General features: G+C 36.5%; 1 protein-coding gene across 1 annotated transcript in view; it reads left to right on the top strand.

Moving 5' to 3' along the window:
* Nucleotides 1-17,833, top strand: part of CHSY3 (chondroitin sulfate synthase 3) — a 301,538-nt gene extending 283,705 nt beyond the window's left edge. The window contains exon 3 of the mRNA XM_059174482.1: nucleotides 15,187-17,833. Coding sequence (XP_059030465.1) covers nucleotides 15,187-16,749 — 1,563 coding nt within the window. The 3' untranslated portion in view covers nucleotides 16,750-17,833. The remainder of the gene's footprint in view (nucleotides 1-15,186) is intronic.
* The last annotated feature ends 1,240 nt before the right edge of the window (nucleotides 17,834-19,073 follow it).

Genomic DNA, 19,073 nt, shown 5'->3' on the forward strand with positions numbered 1-19,073 from the left:
TTAGTGGGTGCTTATGGACTTGGGCTCCTACCCTCCCACGAAGACTGAGAAATAGGGGCTCTTAATGATTACATTTCAAACATTTCAAACCGATGGTTTCCAAGACATTCCTGGGTTGTAAAGCTAGCAAGAGGTTGCAAGAAGATTTCCTTCTCAAAGGAAAAGAGGAAGAATGTATAATCACAAGTTTTCTGAAGTAGATGTTCTAAGAAAAGGGAGATCAGGGGCCTACAGTCAGAAAGAAACCTATCGAAGGTATAGTCAAATTGAAGGGACTATTAAGGCCATCTTGGTCACCCATTGATGGGCTTCTAGATTTTTCCTGATGATCTGGAACTGATCTAAAAGTTTGATTCTCATTCTACAGGCAAATGATACACAATCTAACAATTTTTAAACTATACGTATAACTAAAATTTGCTCACTAGTAGCCTACCAAATTAGATATAATGGGGATGTCTTTGTAGTCTGCTTTAGAATGCAAGAAATTTCACCATCTGAAGTTTACTAAGCAGTGATAATTGAAACATGTATTGCATACTTACTCTATTCCAGGTAGTGTTTTAACTGTGTTTTATATAATGTAGAAAATAGTCCAGCAGCTTCTCTTTTCCCAGAAGTTGTCACCTGTCCTCTAGGTTACCCTGGGAATAGAAGAGCAGATCTCAGAACCAGCCCTGTAATGGCCAAGCCAGGATGTTAGCCCCAAGTAGACATGCATGATCACAAGCTGAAAGAATGGCAGAGAAACAGCAAAATTTCCTTTTTCTTCTTTTTTTCCTTTCAGTGATTGAAATGTCCTCAAAAACCAGGCCCAACTCCTCAGCACTTCAACAATGCTTACATAAACTGTAGTTCTGTTCTGTTTCTTGAATGGAAGATTGTCTTGTCTCCATACAGGTGGAAAGGCCTTCTTTGGCATTGCTTTCATTCTCACTTACTGTGGTCTCCCTGCAGCACTTAATTTATTTGTGCAGAAATTATTAATGTGACAGAATGTAGCGTGATTTAGAATCCGTTTAGACTCCTACAATCATTTCACATTCCGGTAGCACAAAGCATAAATGATGATGGGTGTCCTCGACCTTTCTCCCTGCTTGGATGACTGCATCAATTACGGAAATAGTAAAGAGATGTACGACCACCATCAGTCATGGTACGATAATACTGGACTGCGAGTCACTATTTAAGTAAGATATAAAAGCTTTAAGATATGTGCCAAGTCTTCTACTACATAGATATTTAGTCTTGTGTTAAATTTTTCTTTTTATCTCGAAGAAACATTTAGAAGCCGAGGAAATACTGAGAAATGCTGAGAATTTTCTATGAGAGAATTGAAGTTCTTACAGTAAATGTTGTGATCCTTCTTTAGGTTACCAACTTGTTTGGGGGCAAATATGTTAATTTATTAAAAAATACCAAGTATTAGGCCCAGGCTACCCTTTGGGAATGGGCCATCTAGAAAGATATATAGTCGAGTAAAGCAGCAAATTACACATGGTATAATTGGCTCAGTGAGCCCCTTTCAAAATTATACAACTCTTTATGGATCTAAATATTTAGTGTTTGTCTCCTTCATTAGGCAGTTAACTCCATGAGGCCAGGGACCTTGTTTCTTTTGTTGTTCTCTCCATAGCAACTGACACACTTCAGAAGCTCCATGAATATTTTTAAATGAATGAAAGAGTCATTTATTCTGCATGTAAGAGAGGTAGCCAGAAGGTTGGAGAGGATTAGATCAGGAATGGTTTTGTTGGGGAAAATTACTTAAAAGAAATTGTCGTATTGTCAGAGAATCTCTAATGTTATCTTTTTCATGTTTTCCATGTTTGTATTCATTGGATTCCACTAGTTTCCTTGAGCACCTGTTGTACAAATGGCCATGCATTGTGCTATCTAATCCACTTGGTCCAGTGAGACTGTCCTCTGTACTGACAGCTAAAGTCACTTTTATACATAAGGAATATAAAATTTTTACTCTTAAATTGTACCAAGATAATGTCTTATTTTCATTTCAGACTCTAGGGGAACATATACCTTCTACTGACCTAAGAAACTGTGTTTAAACTAGTTACCATTGAACACTGTATAATGGCCTTCCTTCTATTTGTTGGAAAGTCATCAAGTTTTAGCTTCGTACAAACAGCACTCCACATTGCCCTGGAGGCTGCTAGAGGAATATTAATGGTTATCACTAAAAATCATCATGTAGCCAAAGTCCATAATTACAGAAGTATACATCATCCTTTAAACAAAATACCGTGAGTTTGCCCTGTCCAAAGTTCAGCGATAACACAAGTAAAACCAGTGAATCACCAAAAGTAGAAATGAATGAAACTTTCATTGTGCACACACCGAAAAGACAGTTTGAAAACTGGGAGCACTCAAGCCAAAACATAGGAAGAGGCTCCGGAGTAGATTTTTATAAAGCTGCTTAGAGAGTGGGAAGGCAGTGACTGTTTATTTTTCAGTGATTGATTATTACATTAGGACTTTTTGTTTGTTTGTTTTAAGTGATAGGGAATTGCTCAGTGGTTATCTCATATCAACCTTGGGAAACAATTCAAGTGTTGCTTATGATGTACAGGGGTGTAAGTAAAAAACAACCTAGATCAAGTTAATCTTGCCCAATAAGCTAAATTAAATTTTGTATGTATGCCTAACTGGTTTTGTTGGCTCAGGGAATTTTCAGGGCTTGTCACTATTCATATTTTTTTTATTTTAACAGCCCTAATCTTCATCTGCCCCATTCTTCTACCTTCTCTATTAGGGGATGGCATGATATTCATGCAGAATTAAGAGTTGTGATAAATCTTTCATGAGGTTAAATGACTGGTTGCTTGAGTTTGGAAAAATGGAAATAAAAAATCAGCAAAAACAAGAAAGATCTTTGATCTTAACTTCATCACCTTTAGTTAAGTAGGACTCTCCTTGGAGTTTAAAAGCTTTCCTAACTGTAATAAAACCCATGAATTAAAAAGTAGATCTTTTTCTCTTTTCTTGTTTGGAAAGTGAGGTATAATTTTATGCATTGTCAGTGCCGTCATGAAGTCAGTATATTTCCTCCAGTGGATACAATACATTCATTAATTGTGTTTATGTCTTTCAAAATCGTATGGAAACTACTATCTTGACATTTTGTTTTATAAAGGTCTTCGAAGCCTAATTTGGAAGCTATAGCCTCCCTCCTTCCCATTGTCTGTTATTGGTTATGATGTGACAATTAAATCACCAGTGAAGGGAGTAGTTAACTTATGTTGATGTTACATGAATGAAGGTTGTATGCATGTTTGCAAAACGGCAACTCGAAAACCCCTTGAAATTCCTCTTTGCCTCCTCTGTCTAACAAATTGTGAGCAGAGCAAATCGTTTAAGGAAAGAGTAAATACAAAACATTTATTTGACAGTTTATACCAAAACTTTAAAAATATCTATAGGGGAAGTGAATGAAGTTTCAACAGTTGTCCACTATTATCTTAACTATATATGATTCCTACCTCAATGTGGAAACATCAGTCTAAGTCAGGCAAATTTATGAGCAGTCAAGTTCAATTATCATTAGTTTAGTTTTGTGTTTTTGATTGTAGTAGTATTTTATTTATAACAACGTAATTTAACTAAGATCTATGGATTTATTTAAACTAACAAATGAGGGGCGCCTGGGTGGCTCAGAGGGTTAAAGCCTCTGCCTTCGGCTCAGGTCATGATCCCAGGGTCCTGGGATCGAGCCCCACATCGGGCGCTCTGCTCAGCAGGGAGCCTGCTTCCTCCTCTCTCTCTCTGCCTGCCTCTCTGCCTACTTGTGATCTCTGTCAAATTAATAAATAAAATCTTAAAAAAATAAATAAATAAAAAATAAACTAACAAATGATTGGCATGCCTGGCTGGCTAAGTCGGTAAAGCAAGTGACTCTTGATCTTGGGGTCATGAGTTTGAGCCCCACGTTACGCATGGAGTTTATTTAAGAAAAATGAATAAAATTTTTTAAAAAATGATAAACTAAGAAATGGTTACTGCCATTATAAACTGACATCTCATTACCTTAGTGATTTCTTTCTGAATTTAAATCTCTTTGATATTTGTCTTAGAAAGCATGTGTTCAGAATTTCCCTGCTGGGGAATCTATATCCCATGGTTATTTTCTGTGTTTCCTGAAGTATTTTTAAACTGTAGAGAATATATACTGCTGAGAAAACTTCATCACATATAAGAGTTAGTATCTGGAAGCTATTTTCTCTGTTGCCTGACAGGTTTTTTGTTGTTGTTGTTGTTGTTGTTTTAACTAAAGTAGCTAACAAAATGAAATGTAACAGGAAGAGAAGTTCCAGTTTTAATGGTACAGACTGTCCATAGGATTTCAGTGACAATTCCACTAGCTAATTAAACAGAGGCAAAGCATATACAGCATTAGTATGAGCTGAAATTAAAAGGGTACAGACTTATCAGATCATTTATGACAGGATCCTTTGGGTTGCAAGTTAAGCTAAACTACCTGAAACAGGAGAGGAAACACTGTCCTTGGAAACTGGGAAATCTGAGAGTGATCTGGCCTTAGGTACAGCTCAGTGCTGTGTTCTTTGCTATCTACAGCATTCAGTGTTTCTTATATCATCACTTCTCTGCCCTTGTGTGGGTGTCAAGGTCCACTTTTCTTTCTGTAGAATTATAATTGTGCCAGATGTGTACCTATGGCCAAAGGGAATCATTGTTTGCTGTCAGGAGAACGTTCTTGCCCATGAGTAAAGCTAATCCAGAGTATAACGAAGTATATTAATTGGCTACCCTGTTACTTGCATTCCTGTTTAGGAAAGGTGAAGCTCATGTGAAATAAAAGAAAAAGCAAAGTTTTGGGTTATTTGTTTTGTTTTTTTGTTTTGTTTTGTTTTGTTTTTTACCATTTTTTATTATGCTTAAGTATATAATTCAGTAGAGTCAACTATATTCACATTGTTTTACATCAAATCTCTAGAACTTTTCTTCTTGCAAAAACGAAACTCCATACCCATTACACAACTCTCCATTCACCATCTCCCCAGCCCCTGGAAACTATCATTCTTCTTTCTGTTTCTATGAGTCTGACTTCTTTAAGGACTTCATATAAGTGGACTCATAAACTTATACTTGCCTTTTTGTGACTAGCTAATTTCACTTAATATAATGTCCTCAAGGTTCACTGATGTTGTAGCATTTGACAGGATTTCAAAAGGAAAAGACGTGTTAAGGGTTTTTAAGTTACTTTAGAGGCTATCCAAGAACACAGATACCCTCAGGCAACTGAAATTCATGAAATAAACATAAAGTCTATGAGACTGACGATAGCAATTTTTTAAAAATTCAGATTCATTGAGAACATTGGGATTACCAAGGAAAAAAGGCAACATCACACCTGTGTCCTTTGGACTCCAACTTTTCATTACTTGCTGCTTTTAGTTCTTTGGGATGGGGATGCCTGGGTGGCTCAGTCAGTTAAGCATCTCCCTTTGGCTCGGATCATGACGCCAGGGTGCTAGGATCTAGTTCCTCATGGGGCTTCTTGCTCAATGGGAAGCCTGCTTCTCCCTCTCCCTTTGCCTGCCACTCCCCCTGCTTGTGCTGTCTCTCTCTCTCTTTCTCACCCTTTGTCTCAAATAAATATTTTTTTAAAAAAGTATTCTTTGGGGGTGAGTTCTTTAAAAAAAAGAGAGATGAGACAAAATACTTTATTTTAAATTTTTTGCTTGTCATTTTTTTAAAAGATTTATGTATTTTAGAGATGTAGAAGAGTCCTGAGCAGAATTCTGCACTGAGCCTGTCAAGGGGCTCAATTTTATGACCCCAAGATCATGGCCTGAGCCCAAACTGAGAGTCAGACATTCAACTGACTGTACCATCCAGGCGTCCCTGTATGTTATTTTTAATTAAACTTTTTATTTTGAGACAATTACTGATTTTTGTTCTTCTATTAAAAAGGGGGGGGGGGCGGCACTTGGGTGGCTCAGTCAGTTAAGCAACTGCCTTCCGCTCAGGTCATGATCCCAGAGTCCTGGGATCAAGTCCCACGTCAGGCTCCCAGCTCCATGGGGCGTCTGCTTCTCCCTCTGACCTCCCCTCTCATGCTCTCTCACTCTGTCCCTCTCTCTCTCTCAAATAAGTAAATAAAATCTTAAAAAAAAAAAAAAAGTATTGCAAAGAAATCCCATGAACCCCTTAACCTGTTTGCCTAGTGGCAAAATCTTGCAAAAGTGTAGTTAAACAACACTACCAGGATATTGACTTTGATATAGTCCACTTATCTTATTCTGATTGCCCCAGTTTTCCTTGTATTTATTTTTGTGTGTGGGTATATGTGGGTAGGTGCATACACGTGCACTTAGTTCCATGCAACTTTATCACATGTTGGACATAGAAATTTTAGAATTTGTGGATTAGATGTGGCTATTTCCAAGGTGCTATTATTTTTATAAATCTTAGTAGCAATAAGAGTTTATTTTACGGGGACGTCTGGGTGGCTCAGTTGGTTAAGCGGCTGCCTTCGGCTCAGGTCATGATCCCAGCGTTCTGGGATCGAGTCCCACATCGGGCTCCTTGCTCGGCAGGGAGCCTGCTTCTCCCTCTGCCTCTGCCTGCCATTCTATCTGCCTGTGCTCGCTCTCTCTCCCTCTCTCTGACAAATAAATAAAATCTTTAAAAAAAAAAAGTTTATTTTACGATCTCAATTCTATGTGATAAACATATATAGATGATATGAGGAAGGGGATCTCTTACCATACTTAAACTAGATCTTTGCATTCAACAACTTATTCAAACTGCTTTAACATTTTTCTCATTCACTTTATAAACTATTAGATCAATATTTTTTCCCAAACTCATTTCTTCTCTTTAATATTTAGAATTAGGTACAGTTTTATTTTGTTTTGTTTTGTTTTTTAAGATTTTATTTTTAAGTAACAACTACACACAGTATAGGGCTCCTACTCACAACCCCAAGAGAAGAATAACATGCTCCACCAGCCGAGCCAGCCAGGCGCCCCAGGTACAGTTTTTCATTATGGCATTTTCACTAGAGAAATAGGAAATACTTAAGAACTTAACTATTAATATTTGAAGATAATAATGAACTATTAATATTTAAAGATAATAATGGAGGGAAAATAATAGTGTTAATTTGAAAATTCACTCTTGTGCCTATACCTTCATATTACTGGTTTTATAGAATAAAAGAAAGATCATTAGGCATTTGCTTTATGGGTAATAAGACTCCCCGTTTAGTTACGTAGTACTGTATAGCTAAATCATAGAGAATAAAATGAGCTTAAATATTTGCAAAGCAAATTACCCAACTGTTAGGTACACATTTACCATTATATTTTACAATACTTTAATGGTTTATTATTTTTTGTTCACATTCATAAATTATTCTAATTTGCAGGCTGTACTTCCTAGAATAGAAACATCTTTTTTTTTCCTATAAATCCTCCTTAATCCCATATATAGAAAAGATTCAAAGAGAATTTTCTAAGTTAGAAGATCCTTTCTTTTAACAATAAATGAAGTAGTGTAAGGAGAACAAAAGAACCTGCACTAAATTGAAATAGCTTCTTTACACAAACAAAGTAAGGACATTTTCTCCTTAATAGAGAATAATTGATGCAATTGTTTTCTTGATAGAGAACATGAAAGCTGTTTATGAACAGGTTTCCAGTAATGGCATGGCCTCTCATTTGTCCTTCATTTCAACAGAGTCATCATAAAGAATTAAGCTTTTTAGTTTTAGATCATAATCTGAGGTCATATGATGGCTCCCCTGAGTATATTTTGAATTTTTTTTAAGGAAGGCTTAAGGCCATCCTCAATTGCTCACTTATTCAATACTAATAATAATAAAAACTAAGTACAGTAATAACAATACGTATTATTATGACCCTTATTAGTAGCAGCTACTATATACTCGGTACTCTTCTAATTACTCTAATTTCTGTAATCCTTTGTAACTCTTTATTTCTATAACATTTTTTAAAATATTTATTTATTTGAGAGAAGGAGAGGGAGATGAGAATGAGAGTGCAAGCGGGGGGAGGGGCTGAGGGAGGAGCAAGAGAGAGAGAGAGAGAGAATCTCAGGCAGACACCAAGCTGAGCACAGAGCCCCACACAGGACTCCATCCCAAGACCCTGAAATCACGACCTGAGCTGAAATCAAGAGTCAGATGTTTAACTGACTGAGCCGTCAAGGCCTCCCTCTATTCTACTTCTTTAAGCTTTCCTACTTTTTTTTTTTTTTTTTGAGATTTTATTTTTTTTAAGTCATCTCTTGACCCAACGTGGGTCTCAAACTCAGAACCCTGAGACCAAGAGTTGCATGCTTCAGTGACTGAACCAGCTGGGTGCCCCTAAGCTTTCCTACTTTACATCTTGTCTGTCCCCTTACTGAGCATTCCATGTCTCTTCTTTTCCTTTCATTCTGATATTGTTCTCATGTCTGTGATAGTTTATTTGTTAAGCTTTCTTTATTTCTTAGTTTTGTGAACTGACATTTCATCTCCCCATCACATCTTTGAGATATTTTGTTTCTACTTTGTTGTTTTCAAAGAAAGAGGACAGTGCTTCTTGTGTTTTTAAAACACTTGCTTAAATGTTACCCTCAGTTCCATGGCTTCTATTTTTCTCTGGGGCCAGAACAGGAGGGCAGAAGCTAGTTTTTCATGTGGTCGTTTTTTCTTATAGAAACTTTTTTTTAGAAAACTTACTTATTCCTGGAAAAGTACTTTTCCCCTGGACAAGCTCTTCAACATGGACATATTCTGGCAGAGATGTTTGTCACGGTTCTAGGCTTGTTGATTTCAACAAAGAAAAGGCTTTGTTCCTTTCTACTGCTTCAGGTTAAACCCGATTTATGAAAAAATGGCCTAGCTACTTAATTCTTTGAGTTCTGTAGCTCTGCCTCTTCTTCTCTGAAACAAAACATTTCCATCACGGGTTTATTTAGCCCTCCAAGACCACCTCAGCTCCTGTATCCATAGTTGTATACACAGAATAGGTTTTATACCCTACATGGTCAGGCCCTGTATTCTTCCTGGTAATTTCTGATATCTGCTGTCCCTTGGGCCCTTTTGCCCCTGACATTGCTCTGCTTGGCCTTTTGTCCCCACTTGCTTCCAGATGACCCTGCTCAACCTCATCAGCTTTTGGAAAACATACACATATTTGGTGACTATGTATTATTCTGGCCTTTTTGTTTTTAAGGATGGAGTTTGCTCTATATTATTTTTAGCATTCCCTTTGTCTTTTAAAAAGAGTCCTGGGGCACCTGGGTAGCTCAGAGGGTTAAGCCTCTGCCTTTGGCTTGGGTCATGATCCCAGGGTCCTGGGATCGAGCCCCGAGTTGGGCTCTCCGCTCAGCAAGGAGCCTGCTTCCCCCTCTCTCTCTGCCTGCCTCTCTGCCTGCTTGTGATCTCTATCAAATAAATAAATAAATAAAATCTTTAAGAAGAGTCTTACATTGAGGTATAATTTACATTATACCAAAGTATCCCCTGTAAATATACAGTTTAGTAATACTGAGTAGATTTATACAGTTTTATTTATAACAAACCAGTTTTCAGAATTTTACATTGCCTTACAGGTTACTTTGTGATTGTTTGAAGTCAACCCCTTACTGTTTCTTTGGAGATTTAATTGCTGAAATGGAAGTCTTTATTGACATGGCTATGATCATTCCAAAAGTTATCTGTGTTTTATTTTCATTACTAATAAATCTAAGGGGGAAATGGAAGTTTAATATAGTAGAAGACTAATAATAATGTATTTCTTGGCATCTGTTCTGCTCTCTGATTTTTGTAATAGATTTTTCTGTAGCTTCTTAGGGAATTTTCTTATCAGAGAGTGAGATTTGGATGGAAACAGTTGAAGCACTGGGGTCTGTCAGGACATACTGATATTAATTGTTGCCGTGATTTTGTTGGTGTGAAATGATTTTTTCCCCTTCTGCTGTAAATCTCTGGAAGGAGCATGAAACCAATTGAAAGTTCTGTAAAGAAGAAGTCCACCTATATTAGAGGTCCTGGATTATTTCAAACAAGCTAATATAATTTTGAAAGTAAATTTTATACCTTTTCTTAAAACAATTTTGCTACCTTCAAAACTTAGTGTGACAAGTCTCAAAAACTGGCTACTTAGTCTAGTTGTTGTTGTTGTTGTTGTTGTGATCGCTTATATCTCACCTGACCCCTAGTTAAATCACTTAATCTTCATTAACCCCAGTTTCCTGAAATTTCCATAATAATTTATCTTCCTTTTAGTAAAATATTGTGCTCTCTTGGTAGGAGAAGATGCCTCAATGGCATGTTTGATACATTAAAGCACTTGAATGGATATAGTCAAATTGTAACTTTTTCCAAGCATTTCCAGAGATAAGCAAAAATGAAGCAAGCCAAGGAAGGGTGCCATTCTCCTTCTCTAAAAACTCCAAGCTAAAAAGAACAGCCTCAGGGAGAGATTAGCAAATCTTGGAACTGTTAACTTATATATGCCGTTATCATTTACTGAGTGTTTTCTATGTGCCAGACACAATGTTTAGCATTGTATATATATTTTTCTTGTAAAACAACATTTTAATATTCATATATACATTGTGGTAGCTGACATTTTTCCTTTTATAGATAAGGAGACTGAGATTTAGACAGATTGGCTATGAAATGGCTTGGAAATGGTAAACTGGTACTCAAATCCAGATCTGGCTGACTTTATACCCAGGCTCTTAAACATTCTCACATTTATGCTATATGGTTTGGACCTCCCTACATTTAAAAATAGGAAATTTGGATATGTTCTATGTTTCTTCATAGAAAACATGGCATAAATTCAAGACGTTTTCATCATTACTATCATTACTATACTTCCTGGAATGTGTATGAATACACTGTTTTCAAGGATTGCCCCATGACTATTTGTAATATTAAGTTTATCAAATTTTGCAGTATTCATCATTTTAATAGCATTTAAAGAACAGTTTCTTCTGAGCTTTGTTTCTAGCACTGCCCCCTTTTTCTTAGTACTGTAAAGCATGCCTAAAGAAAAAATAGTTTTGGGACACCTGGATTGCTCAGTCAGTTAAGTGTCTGCCTTCGACTCAGGTCATGATCCCAGGATCCTGGAATCAAGCTGCAGGTTGGGCTTCCCGGCTTAGCAGGGAATCTGCTTCTTCTCCCCTGTTTGTGCTTTCTCTCTCTCTCTCTGTCTATCTCTCAAGTAAAATTTTTTTTTCATTTTTTATTTATTTTTTATAAACATATATTTTTATCCCCGGGGTACAGGTCTGTGAATTGCCAGGTTTACACACTTCACAGCACTCACCATAGCACATACCTTCCCCAATGTCCATAACACCACCCTCGTTCTCCAAACCCCCCCTCCCCCCAGCAACCCTCAGTTTGTTTTATGAGATTAAGAGTCATTTATGGTTTGTCTCCCTCCCAATCCCATCTTGTTTCATTTATTCTTCTCCTACCCCCTTAAGCCCCCATGTTGCAACTCCACTTCCTCATTTCAGGGAGATCATATGACAGTTGTCTTTCTCTGATTCACTTATTTCGCTAAGCATGATACCCTCTAGTTCCATCCATGTTGTCGCAAATGGCAAGATTTCTTTTGATGGCTGCATAGTATTCCATTGTGTAAAATCTTCTTTATCCATTCATCTATTGATGGACATCTAGGTTCTTTCCATAGTTTGGCTATTGTAGACATTGCTGCTATAAACATTCCGGTGCACGTGCCCCGACAGCTTCCTGGGGGAATTCTACCAAATATTTTAAAAAGAACGAATTCCTATTCTCCTGAAACTGTTCCAAAAAATAGAAATGGAAGGAAAACTTCCAAACTCATTTTATGAGGCCAGCATCACCTTGATCCCAAAACCAGACGAAGATCCCATCAAAAAAAAAAAAAAAATGTAAATTTTTTTTAAAGGTTTTTTTTTTTTTTTTTTTTTTTTTTTTTTTTTTTTTTTTTTTTTAAAGATTTTATTTCTTTATTTGACAGACAAAGATCACAAGTAGGCGGAGAGGCAGGCAGAGAGAGGAAGGGAAACAGGCTCCCCGCTGAGCAGACAGCCCGATGTGGGGCTCGATCCCAGGACCCTGGGATCATGACCTGAGCTGAAAGCAGAGGATTTAACCCACTGAGCCACCCAGATGCCTCAATAATTTTTTTTTTTTAAAGAAAGGTTATTTTCATTTAGCCAATACCTTTTACAGGTGATATAATTAGTAATTATATGTAATCAGAGATCTATTTTTTTACCTTCTTGCATAAGAAGAAATAAAAATTTATGGAAAATTATATAAAGTAAAATATTGAAAGCAATTTTAGTAAAAAATAATAATACCACAAAAATGGAGATATACCAGCTCACTGCAGATTGTGGATTTAATTAGATTTATCATTAAACAGAATTTTAAATAAAAATAAGCATACATTTTGAGAAAAAAATATTGGATGCAGTTGAACTACTGTGCTTTGAATCAAGTCCAAAATCTTTCTCTAAATATCTATTGTTATATTCTTCTGATAGTAATTTGAAAATCAGTATCTCAGTTGAAAAACCAGAGATAAAGAATCTGCTGTAGTACTGGTCTTACTCCTTTTAGGTCACCTTCTCTGGGAAAACTTTTGTGATTCTCCCTCCCTCTCTGTCTCTTTCTGTCTGTCTCTCTCGTCCCTCCTCCTCCCACTCCTCCTCCCGCAAATCCATACATGTCTATGTACATACATATCAGGAAAACCTACCTGACTCTACATACATATTTATCACAATTTCAAAAGAAAACCTTCTACTAATTGGAGTATAACACACAAACATATCTGAAGCAATAGTTCAATGAATGTTCATAAACCAAATGTGTAGATGTCACCATGATCTCCATCAACAAATAGAACATTAGCAGCACTCTAGATCTCCCCACCTACCTTCTTGAATTTTTATTACTATTCTAACAGTGAATAACATAGGTTAGCTTCATTTGTTTCTGAATTCCTCGTAAATAGAATCAAACAAAATGTATTCTTTTGTATATGTCTTGTTTCATTGTGAGATTTCTCCACGTTGTTATAATAGTCATTTATTTTAACTAATGTGTTATTTGTTATTGTATGAATATGGGACATTTGTTTATCTATGCTACTCTTGATACACACTTGGGTTGCTTTTAGTCAGGTGTATTTTGAATAATGCTGCTTTGAAAACTCTTATATATATACTTGAGGTGTATGTATGGATATTTTTATGTTGGGTATATGTCTAAGAGTAGAAATCCTGAGTCATAGGGAATGTATTGGTCATTTTAGTTATAAATTTACCAAAGTGCTTGAACCAAGTTACATCCTCATCACTCATTTGTGAGAGTTCCAAATCCTGGCAGTGTATTATCAATGTGTTTAGTTTTGGCATTCTTATAGGTCTGTAATGTTATCACATTATGACTGCAAATCGCATTACCCTGATAATGAATGACCAACAGAATGCTTTTGTGTGTTTATTGGGAATTTGCATAATCTCTTTTGTGAAGTGCCCATTCAGGTTTTTTTGTTTGTTTTGGTTTTTTTCCCCCATTTCAGCTGGATTTGTCCTTCCTCCTCACTAATTTGTATAGGTTCATTGCATATTCTAGTTATTAGTCCTTTTTGGTATGATCTGATAAAAATATCTTCTCCCACTCTGTAGTTTACCTTTTATAATCTTCTAGTGGTGTTTTTGAGGAACCGTTATTAATTTTAATATAGTTCATCAGTCTGTTTTTATGGTTGGTATCTTGTGTCATGTTTAAGAATTCTATACCTAATGAAAAGGCATGCAGGTATTTTCTTATGTTAACTTTTAGAAAGCTTATTTTATTTTTGTACCTTTTATATTTATCAAAATCCATCTGGAATTGATTTGGTGGGGGGGGGGGCGTAGAGGGTCAGTTTTGACTTTTTTCCACATGAATATCTTTACTGACCTTGCATTGTTGATGGAAAAGACCTACCCTTTCTCCACTCCCCAATGTCTTATGTGTCATAAACCAAGTGATGTCTAAGTTGTGTGTGGGTTTATTTATCATTTTTACTTGCTTTGGATATATATTCTTAAATTTGCAATATTCTTTTCCTCCTTATCAGTATACCTTCAGATATTTCATGTTGCTACTGATGCTGGTAGTTCTCCTTTTCTTCTTCCTCCTCCTTTTCCACTGGTACTTTTCTTGAATGGGTGTGATGCAGGTTTCTTTACTGACAGAGAAGGAATAGTCAGCTGGCAGTTTGTAGTGTGATCTCATAGCTTTACATTTTTTCTTCATTTTCTTTCTACCTGAAGTAGTGAACTTGTTCTGGACTAGTAGCCAAACCTTCTGGCTCCTAAGAATGTTAAGCATGTCTAATTTAGGACATGATCCTTTAGTTCAGTAATGTAGATCAATATAATTTCTGTTATACCTTACATTGACAAGAACTTACTCTGTATAGATGATATATCAGAATGCTCAATAAAACTTACATCTTCTCTGGGTCTTGTATTGCCATTCCAAGCAACAGGGCATGGGGTTTACTCCTTAGGATGACCCTTCTATTTTGGGAAACCTGTGCTGTATCCACCCTGCCTCTCCCTCACAATGATTCCTTATGAGGTTTTGGGTATATTCAATTTTTACTTTTGTTGATATTTTGAATTGATTTCAAAAGGAATAGAGGATTAAAGTTCTAAACTTCAAAATACACAGCTGGTGGTTAGTATACAGCATTTGTTTATAACAGAAGGTTGATTTGCAGTATTTGAGCATATGAACCTGACATTTTAAAACTATTTTCGGGGACGCCTGGGTAGCTCAGTTGATTAAGCATATGCCTTTGGCTCAGGTCATGATCCCGGGGTCCTCAGATCTGGCCCCACATTGGGCTCTCTGCTCAGTGGGGAGCCTGCTTCTCCCTCTCCCTCTGCCTGCTGCTCTGCCTGCTCATGCTCACTTGCTCGCTCTCTCTCTGTCAAATAATAAACAAACAAAATCTTTAAAAAATTATTTTAATGTCATTTAAATATAAATTTTACAAGTCACTTTTGTTAGGAAATACCACATAACTAATTTCTATTAAATATTTTGATTTAAATGTTTTCACTTATTGCTTTCTTTCTTCTTAAATTTATTCTAACATCTTGATTCCCTTTCCTTTTCAGATGCAACAACTGTTCCATGAGAATTATGAACATAATCGGAAGGGTTATATCCAAGACCTTCACAATAGCAAAATCCATGCAGCCATAACACTTCACCCCAACAAAAGGCCTGCCTACCAATACAGGCTTCATAATTATATGCTCAGCCGCAAGATTTCTGAACTCCGCTACCGCACCATCCAGCTCCACCGGGAGAGTGCTTTGATGAGCAAGCTCAGTAACAGTGAGGTGAGTAAAGAGGACCAGCAGCTGGGAGTGATGCCGTCTTTCAACCACTTCCAGCCCCGGGAGAGAGATGAAGTGATAGAATGGGAGTTCCTGACGGGCAAACTCCTTTACTCAGCATCTGAGAACCAGCCTCCTCGACAGAACATCAACAGCATCCTAAGAACAGCCCTGGACGACACAGTCCTGCAGGTGATGGAGATGATCAATGAAAATGCCAAGAGCAGGGGACGGCTCATTGACTTCAAGGAAATTCAATATGGCTACCGCAGGGTTGATCCCATGCATGGGGTAGAGTACATTTTGGATTTACTCCTCTTATATAAAAGACACAAGGGGAGGAAACTAACTGTGCCAGTGAGACGTCATGCTTATCTTCAGCAGTTGTTCAGCAGGCCTTTCTTCAGAGAAACCGAAGAGCTAGATGTCAATAGTCTTGTGGAGAGTATTAACAGTGACACTCAGTCATTCTCCTTTATATCTAATTCTTTAAAGATACTATCTTCTTTTCAAGGTCCCAAAGAAATGGGAGGGCACAATGAAAAGAAAATACACATTCTTGTTCCTCTCATTGGAAGGTATGACATTTTCTTAAGGTTCATGGACAACTTTGAAAAAACTTGTCTTATTCCAAAGCAGAATGTAAAGCTGGTCATCACCCTTTTCAGTAGGGATTCTGGCCAAGATTCCAGCAAGCATATCGAGCTGATAAAAGAATATCAGAACAACTACCCTAAAGCAGAAATTACTTTGATCCCCATGAAGGGAGAGTTTTCCAGAGGTCTCGGTCTTGAAATGGCTTCTTCCCAGTTTGACAATGATACTTTGCTGCTATTTTGTGATGTTGACTTGATCTTCAGAGGAGACTTTCTCCAACGGTGTAGAGATAATACAATTCAGGGACAACAGGTATACTACCCTATCATCTTTAGCCAGTATGACCCAAAGGTAACCAATGGAGGAAATCCTCCCACTGATGATGACTTTGTCTTCTCAAAGAAGACTGGATTTTGGAGAGACTATGGGTATGGAATTACCTGTATTTATAAAAGTGATCTTCTGGGTGCAGGTGGATTTGATACCTCAATACAAGGCTGGGGACTGGAAGATGTCGATCTCTACAATAAAGTCATTCTATCTGGCTTAAGGCCTTTCAGAAGCCAAGAAGTGGGAGTGGTGCATATTTTCCATCCAGTTCATTGTGACCCTAACTTGGATCCTAAGCAGTATAAGATGTGCTTAGGATCTAAGGCAAGTACTTTTGCGTCCACCATGCAACTGGCTGAACTCTGGTTGGAAAAACATTTGGGTGTCAGGTACAATCGAACTCTCTCCTGACAGTCCAGGCAACACATATTGCCTTTTTCAAGGGGAGTTTACCTCATTGTTGGTTGTTGTTATTTTTATTTTATTATTGTTATTTTTATTATTATAATTATTATTGTTATAATTTTATTTTGTTATCCTGGTCTTAAACTACTCTTGGTTGTCTTCCAAAGGGTGTTTGTTGACCTCAAGCAAGAAAAGTCTGCAGTTCACTGATATTTCAGATTTCTACTGAAGTCAATTCTCTTTTACTTTTATATATCTTTATTTGAGATTGAGTTAAATTGTGGCAATCAAATGACTTTTGAAGTTCATTCCACATGAGAGACAGCTTAGAAGAATGTTCTCTTGGGGCTTAAAGATGCAATATCGACTTTTATTTTGTTTGTTAAATTCAATGTGATACAAATATTTACTGGTGAAAGGTACCACAAAAGTGCTTTATGCTTCCTATGGGGAAGGGACTCTGTAACATAAACTTGAGTTTTGTAATTTATACAAGGACTTAAATATATAGACAATAATTTTCTTCATCTTTAGAATTTTTAAAGTAAATGAACACTTATGATTGTATGTTTATTTTTTAAAAAAAAAGTTTTAAAAATTGAGGAGTTTTGTTCCACAAGCAACCGGTACTGGCTACCCTGGTCTTCTGACAATTATGTACTCCTCACAACTGTCTGCTATAAATGCGAATGAACTTTATTTTCTCAAGGAAATATGATTTAATTAAATATTCATGTACATTTTAGAAGCTTTATGAAACGATGTCCTTCATTTGCTGGCAAGAAGATAAAATATGACAGAACCTGGTTATTTATAATAAAACACAGGTATAACAGTAATCTTTTCCAAAAACCCTGAAAAGGTTGTGTTGTTTCCTTTCAGTCATATCTGATGTATTTCTTAGCAGTCATACTCACCAAATGTGCTTGCTACATAGACTGGAGAAGTTAATAAGGGATTATGGGCATACTGTTTGTATTATTATGCTTTAAATCCTGGCCTTTCACAACTGATTAAAATGAGTGGTTTCTTTATTCAATAATTTACATTCCAGGAGAAGCATTCTTCCTCAATCTCTTCAGCTTTGTGATCAAACTGAAGCAAGAACAGGACAGAAACTGCCTTTAATTTGGGTTAAGTTGGGTTTTCACAAAATGTAGCAGATTGTACATACTGTTCTGCACTTTGATTTTCTTTTTTCACACAATAGGACTAAAATTTGCTTCAAATTTTATTTGAAAGTTGTTGTAAATTGCTACCATTATTTGGAACTGATTGCCAGGAAACCATACAGCATTTGCCTTCGTGATGGTTTTATACAAGGTAATGGTCTCCTTTAGTGAGGACATTTGGGGAGCCTCAAAAAAAAAGAAAAAAAAATTGCTTAATGTTGTGACAAATGTGATGGCACTCTCCTTGACTATAACATATAATCTTAATAATGTCAAACTCATTAGAAAGGAATTGATGGCACTTTTAGACGTTAAAAATCTTGACAGGGCCAACAATTCAGAATTGATCTCTGCTCTAATATTTTCTTGGCCTTCATAAACCTTTGCTTTTTTCCTACATTATGTGGCTTACCTCTCTTAACAGTTTTTTTTTCCCCCTGAACAGTAAATATATTAACATGCAGTAAAAATAGTCATTTGGGAAGAGCTACTGCAAAGTAATAATTATTAATGATTTCATTAACAAAGTAAAGAAATCAGGGGCTGCTCTTTCCTTTAACTTATGACAGCTGAAAAACAGCCCAAGTCTTGAGGCAACCACCTGAGGATGAAGTGGCATTCTCTAATACTTGTGAAATTATACTAATGAAACAAGGAAATGCAGAAAGCTCCTCTGAACTTAATTACTTACCTGCATACTGTCCTAAAATTAATGAAAGTTCATTTAAATTGTATTTTGTAATTTTGTATTAAGTTTTCCTATCATTTTGTTTCAGGCACTGCAATATTTCCTGACTGAAACTTTATTGGAATTATACTAGTGAAATTAAGAGTGTTTTCCTATCTGTTCAGTGTCTATTATTTAAAATCCCTGTAAGGCTGAAGGGTAATACAACACAAATGCAACCTGAAGCCATCTAGATGTATGTTCCTGCCATTACCTTATTTGGAAACCTGTGGGTGTTCTGTTTAAGTGTTACTCCAGTAATAATTCCATCTTACTGATCATGCTTCTCTCTGCTCACTACCATCCTGTGCATTTTACTTGCATTGTCCTTTTAAATGTAATCCTCACAACAGCTCTCAGAATATTGATATTATTTTCTTTGTTCCACAGACGTGGAAACTGAGGCCATGAACGATGAAGTCACATGTCCC

Source organism: Mustela lutreola, chromosome 5 (assembly GCF_030435805.1).
Source record: "Mustela lutreola isolate mMusLut2 chromosome 5, mMusLut2.pri, whole genome shotgun sequence".
NCBI lineage: Eukaryota > Metazoa > Chordata > Mammalia > Carnivora > Mustelidae > Mustela > Mustela lutreola.